Here is a 13,437-nt window from a genome sequence, read left to right on the forward strand (position 1 = left end):
TATGGGTTGGAGTATGAAGAAGGCAAATATTGAGGATACTATATTTATTTCAAGTCATGTCATTTCATAGTTATTGTAACTCAGACTATTCCTTGCAGATATGGACATTTTATTCTGCCTTTCTAGCTTTGCAGTGGACAAAAGTGCATCAGAAAATCTGCCTTCCTGGTTAGTTGAGAAAAGCTGATTATATTTGCAGAAGATGCTGGGCCATAATCTGTGTTTTGGTAGTTTGGTGAAAAAGGGGTATTATCACCATGGTTCCAGGAAGCCAGTCCAACCTCAGAACCCCCCATGTTGTATGGCATTTTGAGTGAGGTTATAAGATTTCTTTTTCTTATGCAGACTTCATCCTGAGATTTGGTTAGGAAATTGTATTTGTGGCTCTTCTGTCCTTTCTCTACATTTATTCTGCCATTTAGAAAATTAAAGTTATTAAATTTCAGTTTTAATTCCTCTTTGTTCCAGGGATTTTTTAAAAGGGAATTTTAAATTAAATTCCCAAAGGGCGTTTCTTCCCCCATCTTTCTTGTATTCTAGGTTGTTTGGGACAGTAATCAGAGAATGAGCACCTTGTAGCTACGTGCTCCAGGGACATAAGAAAATAATGTATAATTTCTCTATAATCAAAATACTAAATTACTAAATCAAGCTTGTTGATTGTCTCCTTCAAATCCTTGATAGTTTCCTTTAGCTTATTTGACCTGTCGAAATCTAAAGATGTTAAAATACTCCATTAGGATCAGATAATCAGATTTTATAACGTTCTCTTTGTTTTTGTAGAAGTTTTAACTTTCGATACTGACTGTTACATTGCTTGGCTATAAAATTTTTATTTAAAGAAATACATTTGGCATTGCATAAATAGTCATACTGTGCAACTGAATGGGTTCAATTAAAATCATATAAATGACAATCCTTCCCAGATTATTTGTAAATTTGTTGTCATTATGATTTAAAACCCAGCTTTTTTTTTTTTTTTTTTTTTTTTAAGAGGAGAAGGGAATTAATTAAAATGAAGCTGGTATAATGTGAGAATAAGCTGGTGAGAATTACCTAAAAAAAAAAAAAAAAAATCTTAAAAAATAAAAGTAGTTGCGGGTAGGAAGGTCTCCTTATCATGTAGTAAAATGACCATAATGCTACAGTAATAAAAAGAGTAATACAAAAAAATACAGATTTAAATCAGTGGAATGGATTCTAGCATTGTAAGAAATTAAAGATAGGATAAATGCTGAATTTCACTTCACCTCAGTGGTAAACAGAATGTTTAATACAATATTAGCATAATTGGCTATTTCAAAAACACAAAATTAAGGTTCTACAGATGAAACATCTAAGTGAAAAATGCAACAAATGATACTAGAAGAAATTTTAGGAGACTCTAATTTTGAGGTGTGAAAGACCCTCAGAGACAAGACAGGAAGTGTGGAAGTAGTAAAGGAAAATACCTATGTACTCGGCTACATAAAATTAAAAAAAATTCTTTCTGGTAGAATGCACCATAATACTCTGTATTTATATAATTTGTATAATTGTAATTATATCAAAATACTTTATGCCCATCCAGGCTGATAACTGTTGGAGAAAAATCATGAAGTCCTACAATTTGTGGCTGTAAATTGTGATCTGCGATCTCAGTTGTCCTCTAAGGTGTCTCGGCAGCCCACTTGTGTTTTCCTAAGTGACCACTTTTCTGAAATGCACATGGTATTTCAGACATCCCTCTCTTTCCTCAGATCTTAAATGCTGCCACCTTTTCTCTCTATTAACAAGTAACTGTGCCTCTGCTCTGCAGGGAAAATGGAAAGTCCACAAACTACTTGCCACGAAACATCAATCAGTCTTACTCCTCCTCATTAGCTGAGACAAACAGGCCACCTTGTGCTAAGATCCCAGCCCTATCTTTTTACCTCTGGACCTAAGGGGGAGAGGGCAGTATCTCCCAGTATTTCTTGTATCTTGTATTTCTTTCATTTTTTCTCATTCACACATTCCCCAAAGTGAATACAAGTCCGGCAGTACGTATGCTGTCTGGTTCTTTGTTTCCTCTTTGATCTCTCTGTGTTAACATACTTGTAGATGGATAGAAAGAAGGAAGGATGTTTGGGTAGAATAATGAGAAAGGAGTAAGAAGAGAGGAGTAAGAGTAAGAAGGCCTTAAGACTAAGGGTAAAAGAAATGACAGAACAGACCTAAATACAACCTTACTTCCCTTTCCGAGACTTGGAGAAAAGTAGGGAACACTCTTCCCTAAGCAAATGAAGGTTCATTGTTAGAACTGTCAGACTAAACCTTTGTAACTACTTAGCTAGAGTTATAAACCTGATTGTCATACTTTGATAGTGGTGTTCTATTCCAGTTTTCTGAAAAGAAATGAAAGATAAAAATTTATAAAGTAGAGTTCCCTGAGTGCATTCTTCAGAAAAGTAGCTTGGGGATTAAGGGTTCAAGGAAATGCTGAATTAAGTCTTTAATGTGCTGAAGTGCTTCATGATTTGCCAAGAGCAGGCAGACAGTATGGTGTTTTCCAACTTTGTGATCATGGACCCTTTCTCTGCACTTCTCCAGTTCCATTCCCTAATGTATGTCGTGTATCCCAAGGAAAACAGTCTGAGAAATGCTGAAGGATAAATAAATATATGGAAAAATCAGATTGTATGATGCACAGTAATGTGACTAGTAATGATTTTTTATTCCCTTTTACTTTGTGTGCTTTTCTGAGTCTATACATTTTGAGGATAGCAAATGATTTTGTAAAAATGAAACTTATTTTGACTAATGGTAGTTTTGGAGGAAATAAAATATTTTATACATAAACATAGATGAGTTCTAATATATCTGAAACCTTTTAGTATCATACTGGGAGGTTATCATGTTGCCTTATTTTAAGGTTTGGTAGAATTGACTTGAATTTCTGTTAAGGTACAATTTCTAATCCTCTTTTCCAGCGGCAGCCGACTAGGAGGCCTGGTTACAGTGTTGTGCTTCTTTTTCAATCATGGAGAGGTAAGTAGTCAAAAAAAATTTTTAGAATTTCTCCTGGGAATACACAGTTCTTCTAATATTTTTTAATGTAATCTCTAAATGTCTTTAAATGTCTGATCTTACAATTTTGATTTAAAATTTAAACACTTACATTCATTTGAAGTCATCTTCCCATGAACATTGTGTCTCTTCTCTTATGTGATATAACTCTTCCTTGTTTGAAGAAATAGTGGGTCTGATTCACTTCTTTGAATAATTTAAAAACCGGGAAAGTTCGTGTTGTAGGAATGGCAGACATAACCTGGTGGTAGATATGGTTAACTTTCTTCTCTGGAGCTTTTGTTATAGGAGTACACAGAATGTTCTTATTTTAACATATTAACCTTTGATGTAGTTCTAAGTATCTCTTACAGAATATTATATTATACCTACAAATTTGCAAGTGTCCTCTGGCTTTCTAAAGATTACAGTGTTGTGGAAAACATGGACTCTGGACCCAAACTAACTGGCTTCAAATCCTGACTGTCTTTGAGTGTCTGTGTGACCTGAATAAGTTATTTATTTATTATTATTTTATTTTTTTATTTTTGAGACAGAGTCTAACTTTGTCACCCTCGGTAAAGTGCTATGGCATCATAGCTCATGGCAACCTCAAACTGTTGGGCTCAGGAGCTCCTCTTGCCTCAGCCTCCCAAGGCTGCCATAGCACCTATTTTTTTTTGAGATGGGGTCTCGCTCTGGCTCAGCCTGGTCTCGAACTCTGAGCTCAAGTAATCCACCTGCCTGGGCTTCTCATTATGCTAGAATTACTGGTGTCAGTCACCTCGCCTGGCCTGGACAAGTCATTTAATCTCTCTGGCCCTTCGTTTATAAATGGGCTTACTCCATTTGGTAAGATTATTGCTGAGATTAAATTAATTCATAAGTGTAAGTGCTTAGAACAATGTTTGGCAGATGGTAACTGATATGCAATTTTTAGCTTGTATCATTAGTATTATTATCTAATTTAGTTTAGATTAAATTCCAGTATGAATTCAGAGTAATAATGATTTCCTTCCTCTAATCCTGGTTGTAAGTGAATTTCTAGTAATATATCTCTGTCCAGATCTCATTCATGGTAACTTTTCTAAGCAGAAAATTCAGTCTCCTTTATGTGAATTTCTTCATCCTTTCATGCTTTTTATAATGCTCAGTGTCTGTAATGTTTGAATCTGCACATGTTAGAGACACTAAGAGTAATTATATCCAATTTAATGCAGAATCAATGTTGAACTTTTTAAAAATCATTGAGTTACTAATGGATATTGAACTAATATGTACTTAGTAGTTAGAATCACAGAAATGGAAAGCCAGATTGGCCTTGTAGATTACAGCATTTGATAAATGATTGCATTATTTCAGTTAATAGGTATAGTTTGAATTTCAAACCAAAAAAAAAAAGATTTGGCTTTTTCTATTCCTGGATGCTTCATGTCGTGGCAATGTAGACCACGAAACATTTGAAGCACAGATTCTGTGAGAATGACCTAAGAAATGGGAAGTATATGCTTAATAATGGAAGAAAGGACCATTGTATTTAACAATGACATGCTGGAGGAAAGGGATTATTTAAAATTTGGAGCCAAGACCCCTAGAAAGAACACTGTTTGTTAAGCACAAAGGTCTACTGTGTTGCCCTCAGTATATAGGAAGGTTGTTAATTCCTAAATTATATGTTTTTCATATAATTTTGATACTCGTGTAGTATGAATATCATTTAGAAAGTCTTCCTAATTTTTAACAATGAAATTCAGACTCAGTTGATTTTACAGGCTGATAAATTGTCTTTTTGATACTTTTGAGCTACTTAGTGCAGCTGAATGCATGCTTAGATATCACTTCCTTAGCAACAGGTAAACTAAATATCACCAGAATTAGATTTCAGCTTTACTGAAATAGTTGAGTAGATAATTATATAAAACTGTTGCTTTCCAGTAGAAAAATGACCTTTTTATATAATGACATACTAAAAGTGAAAGCATAAACTGCATGGGGTAAAATATTGGTGAGAACTCAAGTAATTGCAAACTTTTATTATAATAAAATTGAATTTTAGGTTATAAGATTTTCATTTTTTTCTGATTTTTAAAAATGTTGCCTAAAATATGTAATTTTTATAGGAGCGGGAAATATGTACTCTGATAGGACCTATTTATGTATTTAGAGAACTTTTGTAGACCATTGCTCACTGGAATTGCTAGTGGGTTACTAATTGTTACTTTACCTTCTTGGAAAAGTTATTTTTTTATCCCATAAGTGAATGGGTTATGTGTCAAAAACAAGCTGTGAATTATTATTTAAGGTCTATTTCCATTATTTAGTTTGCTCTATACTTTTTAAAGCTTTCTTTTTCTTCATTTGGTTTTAAAAAGGAAAAATTTTTTTCTTTTACATTATTTGGGATTCATTAAGGGTACAAAGAATTAGGTTACACTGCTTGCATTTGTTAGGTACAGTTCCTCTTATAATTGTGTCCTGCCCCAAGAGGTATGCCATACACTCTCACCCCCATCTCCCTCCCTCCTCACCTCTCCCTGCTCCCTCCTTCTTCTACCCCCCCTTGTATTATTAGATCATCTATTGTCTTCATATTGGAATCAAGTACATTGGATTCTTGCTTCTCCATTCTCGTGATGCTTACTTAAGAAGAATGTATTCCAACTCAATCCAGGTTAATGCAAAAGATGTAAAGTCTCCATCTTTTTTAATGGCTGCATAAGTATTTCATGGTATACATATACCACAGCTTGTTAATCTATTCCTGGGTTGATGGGCATTTAGATTGTTTCCACATCTTGGCAATTGTAAATTGACCTGCAGTAAACAGTCTAGTGCAAATGTCCTTATGATAAAATGATTTTTTTTCTTCTGAGTAGATGCCTAGTAATGGGATTGTAGGATCAAATGGCAGGTGCAATTTGAGTTCTTTGAGGATTCTCCATACTTCCTTCCAAAAAGGTTGTATTAGTTTGCAATCCCCCCAGCAGTGTAAAAGTGTTCCCTTCTCTCCACATTTATTTTGTCATAAAATCTTTCCCTAGTCCAACATCATCAAGAGTTTCCCCCATACTTTCTTCCAAGGTTTTTTATCATTAGATAAAATAAATACCTTGTTTTAGATGTAGGTCTTTTTCCATCTTGAGTCAGTTTTTGTAAGTGGTCAAAGGTGTGGGTTGAGTTTCAGTCTTTTTACATGTGGTTATCCAGTTCTCCCAGTACCACCTATTGAATAGGGATTCTTTTCCCCAGTATATGCTTTTGTTTAGATTATCGAAGATCAGGTGGCATGTAGAGACTGGTTTTAACTCTTGGTTTTCTATTCAGTTCCATGTGTCTGTGTCTCCTTTTTTGTGCCAGTACCTTGTGGTTTTGATTACTGTGGTCTTGTAAAATAGCCTGAAGTCTAGTGGGGTGATGCTCCTGGCTTTGTTTTTATTGCTAAGAATAGCCTTAGCTACACAGGGTTGTTGTTATTGTTTTTTTTTTTTTTTTTTCTGTTTCTATACAAATGAAGTACTATTCTTTCTAGTTCTTCAAAATATGATGTTGGTACTTTAAAGGGGAATTTCACTGAATCTATAGATTGCTTTGGGTAGTGTAGACATTTTCAAAATGTTGATCCTTTCCAGCCAAGAGCATGGTATGTTCTTTCATTTGTTAGTGTCTTCTGCAATTTCTTTACTTAAGAGTTTCATAATTCTCTTTGAAAAGATCTTTCACCTCTTTTGTTAGGAATATTCCTAAGTTTTTCATTTTCTTTGAAGCTTCTGTGAAGGGAATTGTGTCCTTGATTTGCTTCTCAACATGGCTATTATTGGCATTTGTGGACATTGATTTTATACCCTGAGACATTACTGTATTTCCTGATGACTTCCAGGAGTTTTACTTGAGTCTCTGGAGTTTTCTAAAATCATATCACCAGCAAAGAATGAGAGTTTGACCTCCTCTGCCCCCATGTCATTGCCCTTTATGTCCATCTATGGCCTGATTGCATTGGCTAGAACTTTCAGCACAATGTTGAATAATAGTGGTGATAAAGGACATCCTTTTCTGGTTCTAAGCAGAAAAGCTTTCAGTTTTACTCTGTTCATTATGATGTTAGCTGTGAGTTGTCATAGAAGGCACAAGGAAAATTTCTGACGTAAAAAAAGAATTATAAAATATCTCACTTGAATGGATTAATCAAATTATTTAAAACAAACTTAAAACTTTCAAATCTGGAACTTGTGAAAATTAAATAAAAGGGTTCATAATAATGGTCAAGATTTATATTATACATTTAATAATAAAAATTATGCTCTTTTTATTAATATTTTTTATTAAATGTTCATTATATCATGACTAAGAATTAAGATGAAATCTAACAATTTTGTTCTACTTTTAAAATGTTTTCTTATTATGAGATAAGATGCCTGCAGCTTGCATTGATGTTGCAGAATTCTTCGCATGTTGACTGAAAACATTTAGATGAATATTTAAAAAACTAAATATATTTTTTAAGTTTTGACTATTAGAAATGTTTTTTGTGGGGCGGCACGTGTGGCTCAGTGAGTAGGGCACCGGCCCCACATACCAAGGGTGGCAGGTTCAAACCCGGCCCCAGCCAAACTGCAACAAAAAAATAGCCGGGCATTCTGTGGGCACCTGTAGTCCCAGCTACTCGGGAGGCTGAGGCAGAGAATTGCCTAAGCCCAGTAGTTGGAGATTGCTGTAAGCTGTGACACCATGGCATTCTATGCAGGGTGATAAAGTGAGACTCTGTCTCTACAAAAAAAAAAAAAAAAAAAAAAGAAATGTTTTTTTGTGAAATAGAATTGTTTAGCTTTTTCATGATGAAATTTAAAAATTACAGGGCATGAGTGATATATTTTTAGACTGAACTGAGATTAAAATACAAATGTACTTATTCTAATTACATGTTGACATACTTATGCTGTTTATATAGTATTTGAAAAAGAATGCTCAGAGCCCTTTGAAAACAATTTCAGTAATCCAATTATCTTGTATAATAGGTAAGTAGTAAATAATATCCCAACATCATAAATGTGGAAGCACTAAAAGATTAAGTGATTGGCTCAAAGTTACTAAGTAGGGAGATGATATATTTTTTTATTTTTTTAATTTACAAATAATTATATTTATAGAGTAGAATGTACTATTTTGATCTATGCATATCTGTAGAAAGACTCAGTTATGCTAATTAACATATAATTGACCTCACCCACATATTTTTATGTGGTAGAAATGTTAACAATCTATTTTAGCAGCATGGTGGTTCACATCTGTAATCCTAGCACTCTGGGAGGCCAAGGTGAATAGATCTCCTGAGCTCAGGAGTTTGATACCAACCTGAGCCAGAAGGAGACTCCTTCTCTACTTAAAATAGAAAAACTAGCCAGGCTGTAGTCCCAGCTACTCAGGAGGCTGAGGCAAGAGGATTGCTTGAGCCCAAGAGTTTGAGGTTACTGCGAGCTGTGACACCACCACACTCAACCATGAGTGACAGAGTGAGACTCTGTCTCAAAAGAAAAAAAAATCTGTTTTAGCAATTTCAAAACATACAGTGGATTGTTATTAACTGTGGTCACCATGTGGTGTAATAGACCACTAAAAATTATTTTTCCTACTTAGGTGGAACTGTGTACTCCTTAATCAGCATCTCCTTTTTCTCTCGTTCCCCAGCCTCTGGTATCTACCTTTCTTTTTCAGATTCTACATGTAAGTGAGATCATATAGTATTTGTCTTCCTGTGCCTCTCTTATTTCACTTAACGTAATATTCTTCAGTTCTATCCATGACGCAGCGAAAGATAATAATTTTATTCTCCTTCATTGTGTATATATGCCATATTTTTTTAGACTCCATTCATCCCTTGATGGATACTAAGGTTGCTTCTATATATTGGCCATTGTGAATAATGCTGAAATAAACATGGAAATGCAGATATCTCTTCAACATACTGATTTTAGTTTCTTTGGATATATACCCAGTGGTGGGATTGCTGGATCTTACAGTAGTTCTACTTTTAGTTTTTAGAGGAAACTCTATACTGTTTTCCAAGATGACTGTACTAATTTACATGCCTACCAACAGTGTATAAGGGTTCTCTCTTCTTTATATCCTCTCCATCACTTATTATTTTTCTTTTTGATAATATCTATTCTAATGAGTGTGAGTTGATAGCTCATTGTGGTTTTCATTTGTATTTCCATGATGATTTGAAAAATTGAGCATTTTTTCATATATGTGCTGGCATTTGGTATCTTTGAGGATCCTTTGCCCATTTTTTTATTGTAATTATTTGCTATCGAGTTCTTTATTATATATTTGTAAGGAGCTTCTTCTCAGATGTATGGTTTGTAGATATTTTCTCCCAATTTGTGGATTGTCTGTTTACTCTGGTAATGTTTCTTTGCTGAGCAGAAGCTTTTTAGTTTAATATAATCAAGCTATCTGTATTTGCTTTCATTGCCTGTGCTTTTGAATTCTTGTGTAAGAAATCATTGGCTAGGCCAGTTTCATACAGCTGTTCTCAGGAAGAGTATTCTTAAGTGCCTGATCAACAATTATTCTTTACAAACGTACAATACTTAGCTTAAGGGAGTAGGATTTCCAAGAAGGTAACACCATAATTTATCTTTTACAAATAAAAGGTGCAGAGATCTTTTCGTGGCTATTTGATGACCTCCTCCTCTGTTGTTTTTCCTTTTTCCTTTTTTTTAATTTTCTTTCTAGTGATAGGTTATGGCTAAGACCTGTATTCTAGGTCTTCTGTTTTATTAAATTTAATTAAAACAATATATACTGAATGCCTACTCTATGCCAGGTAATTTTTGATGCTTGAGATGTGTCATTGAGTAAAACAAAGACCCCTATCCTTACGGACAATCATGTGAGCATGAGACAGTCTTCTGCTTAAAGTGGGAGAATAACTGGCTTATTTGAGAAATAGAAAGAGGGGCAGAGAGTGATAGGAGATAATGTCAGTTTATAATGGGAATTGGGTTAGGGAGGGAACAGCTTTATAGCCCTTCCCTCCTTGCATTTCAGGGACTATGGCTAGGATGGCAAAACAAGTGTGGCAGGTGGGGTGGGAGCTTCTGAATCCTCTCAATCTGTGAGCAGCCAGGTGGGTCAGGGGGACCAGTGTGGAGTTCTTGGGGCTCATCTTGGATGGCTGAAGCCTGCCTCACTGGCTTGCCTTTGCTAGCCTTGCTACCATCACTTCTTCTGATTGTGGCGGCCATGGGGCCTCCTCCCACCAGATCCTGGATCCTCTTGGGGTGGAACCCCAAGTGCACGGGAGGGTCAGGTGACAGGACATGGCAGCCCTGGAAAGGCTGCCAGGTTTCCCTGTTCCCAGGCCTCACTCCCCATGTATAATATGCATCCTATTTTTCTCCCAAAAATTTGGGCAAAAAGTCCACATTATACACAGCAAAATATGATACTTGGACTAGATAGAAAACCACTAGAAGGATTATGAGCAGCAGAGTAACATGATTTAATTTTCTTTTCTAAAATTTCAGGTTACTATGATTAGGTTACATTATTTGAATTTGTAAGGTAAAGTCCAAAGTCTGAGTTGTAGTTGAGTCCTTCACCCAGAAATTGTGCCGTATATCCCTAAATTGTACCTGATAGGTGGGAACTTACCAAGCCCCTTCCCACCCCATCCCTTCTTGAATTTTCTCTCATGTGGGCCTCTAGTTATTGATCTACTATTTTCAGATTAGTACCTGAGCCCATGGGATATAGTGTTTTTTCTTCTGTGGTATTTTGAAGATTTTCTTTTTATATTTGATTTTAATTGGTTTGATGGTATTGAACCTGGATGTGATTTCCTTTGTATGTATCCTGCTTGAGGCTTATTGAGTACCTTTATTCTGTGTGTTAATTTTTGTTTTTAATCAGTTTTGGAAAATTTCTAGTCAATATTTTCTTTTTAGATATTTTGTTTTCCTCAGTCTCTCATCACCTTTTTTTCTTTTTTAGAGAGATATTGCAAATATATATGTATATATTATTGTTGGGGATTCACTGAAGGTACAAAGAACCCGTTTACACTAATTGCATTTGTCAGACAAAGTCACTCTTATAAATGTGTCCCTCCCCCAAGAGGTGTGCCAAACACTGTGACCCTCCTTCTTCTCTTTCTCCACTCTCTCATCCCCCTCCTCCATGTACTAGATCATCAATTGTCCTCATATCAAAATTGACTACATTGGATTCTTGCTTCTCCATTCTTGTGAGGTTTACTAAAAAGAAAGTGTTCCACCTCCAGCCAGGTTAGTACAAAAGATGTAAAGTCTCCATCTTTTTTAGTGGCTGAATAGTATTCCATGGTATACATATATCGCTTATTAATCCACTCCCAGATTGGTGGGCAGTTAGGTTGTTTCCACATTTTGGTGATTGTAAATTGAGCTGCAATAAATAGTCTAGTGCAAATGTACTTATGATAGAACGATTTTTTTTTTCATTAAGGTAGATGCCCAGGAGTGGCGCCTGTGGCTCAAGGAGTAGGGTGCTGGTCCCATATGCCAGAGGTGCCAGGTTCAAACCTAGCCCCGGCCAAAAAAAAAAAAAAAAAAAAAAAAAGGTAGATGCCCAGTACTAGGATTGCAGGATCAAATGGGAGGTCTAGTTTGAGTTCTTTGAGGATTCTTCATACTTCCTTCCAAAAAGGTTGTATTAGTTTGTAGTCCCACCAGCAATGTAAAAGTGTTCCCTTCTCTCCACATCCACACCAGCATCTGTAGCTTTGAGATTTTTGTGATTCAGTAGGCCATTTTCACTGGGATTAGGTGATATCAGAGGGTGGTTTTGATTTGCATTTCTCTGATGATTAGGGAATATGAGCATTTTCTCATGTTTGTTATCCATTCATCTGTCTTCTTTGGAGAAGGTTCTATTCCTCTCTCTTGCCCAAGGGATTCTTGGTTCTTTTTATGTTGATTAATTTGAGTTCTCAGTAGATCCTAGTTAACAATCTTTTGTCTACCCTGTAGATCCTAGTTATCAGTCTTTTGTCTGATTAATAATATGCAAATATTTTTTTCCATTCTGATGATTGTCTATTTGCTTTGGTTGTCATCTCCTTAGCTGTACAGAAGCTTTTCAATTTAAGTACCTTTTTTTTTTTTTTTTTTTTGCTGCCATTGCAATTGCCACTGAAGTTTTCTTCATAAAAGTCTTTCCCCAGGCCAATAGCTTCAAATGTTTTCTCCGCACTTTCTTTGAGAATTTTTATTGTTTTGTGTCTTACATTTAGGTCTTTTATTCTTCTTGAATCAATTTTTGTAAGTGGAGAAAAGTGCGGATCTAGTTTCAGTCTTTTACATGTGGTTATCCAGCTCTCCTCAAACCATCTACTGACTAGGGATTCTTTTCCCCAGGGTATGTTCTTGTTCAGTTTATCAAAGATTAGGTGATGGTAATATGATAGCTTCATCTCATGGTTTTCTATTCAGTTCCAGGTGTCTATGTCTCTATTTTTTTGCCAATACCATGCTCTTTAGATCACTATGGCCTTGTAATACAGCCTAATGTGGTAGGCTGATGGCCCTGGCTTTGTTTTTATTACTAAGTATGGCTTTAGCTCTACGGGTTTTTTTTTTCTGGTTCCTTATAAAAGAGATTTTTTTTTTCAAATATTGAAAGTATGATGTTGGAATTTTAATGGGGCTTGCATTGAATCTGTAGATTGCTTTAAGAAGTATAGACATTTTAACAATGTTGATTCTTCCCATCCATGAACATCATATGTTCTTCCATTTGTTAATATCTTCTTCTATTTCTTTTCTTAGGGTTTCATAGTTTTCTTTATAAAGGTCCTTTACCTCTTTTGTTAGATATATTCCTAAGTATTTAATTTTCTTCAAAACTGCTGTAAAAGGAATTGTGTCCTTGATTAGCTGCTAATCAAGGACAGGCATATATAAAGGCTCCTGGGTTTTGGACATTTATTTATATTCTAACATCTTACTATATATATATATATATATATATATTTTTGTGTGTGTGTGTGTGTGAGACAGAATCTCACTTTGTCACCCTTGTAGCATGCCGTGGCATCACAGGTCACAGCAACCCCAAACTCTGGGCTCAAGCAATTCTCTTGCTTCAGCCTCCCAAGTAGCTGGGACTACAGGTGCCCGCCACAATGCCTGGCTACTTTTAGAGACAAGGTCTTGCTCTGACTCAGGCTGATCTCAAACCTGTGACCTCAGGGAATCCACCTGCCTCAGCCTCCCTTACTATATTTTTTGATCATTCCCAGGAGTCTTGTGCTTGATACTTCGGGTTTCTCTAAGTATAAGATCATATTGTCGGCAAAGAGTGAGATTTTGACCTCCTCTGTCCCCATTTGGATGCCCTTTATTTCCTTCTCTTGCTGGTTGTATTGGC

General features: G+C 35.6%; 1 protein-coding gene across 2 annotated transcripts in view; it reads left to right on the top strand.

The window, feature by feature from the left end:
- Positions 1 to 13,437, top strand: part of DPY19L1 (dpy-19 like C-mannosyltransferase 1) — a 128,916-nt gene that overhangs the window by 56,871 nt on the left and 58,608 nt on the right. For both annotated transcript variants that reach the window (XM_053609457.1, XM_053609458.1), the window contains exon 7: positions 2,952 to 3,009. In XM_053609457.1, the coding sequence (XP_053465432.1) occupies positions 2,952 to 3,009 (58 nt within the window). The remainder of the gene's footprint in view (positions 1 to 2,951; positions 3,010 to 13,437) is intronic.

Source organism: Nycticebus coucang, chromosome 11 (genome assembly GCF_027406575.1).
Source record: "Nycticebus coucang isolate mNycCou1 chromosome 11, mNycCou1.pri, whole genome shotgun sequence".
Classification (NCBI taxonomy): domain Eukaryota; kingdom Metazoa; phylum Chordata; class Mammalia; order Primates; family Lorisidae; genus Nycticebus; species Nycticebus coucang.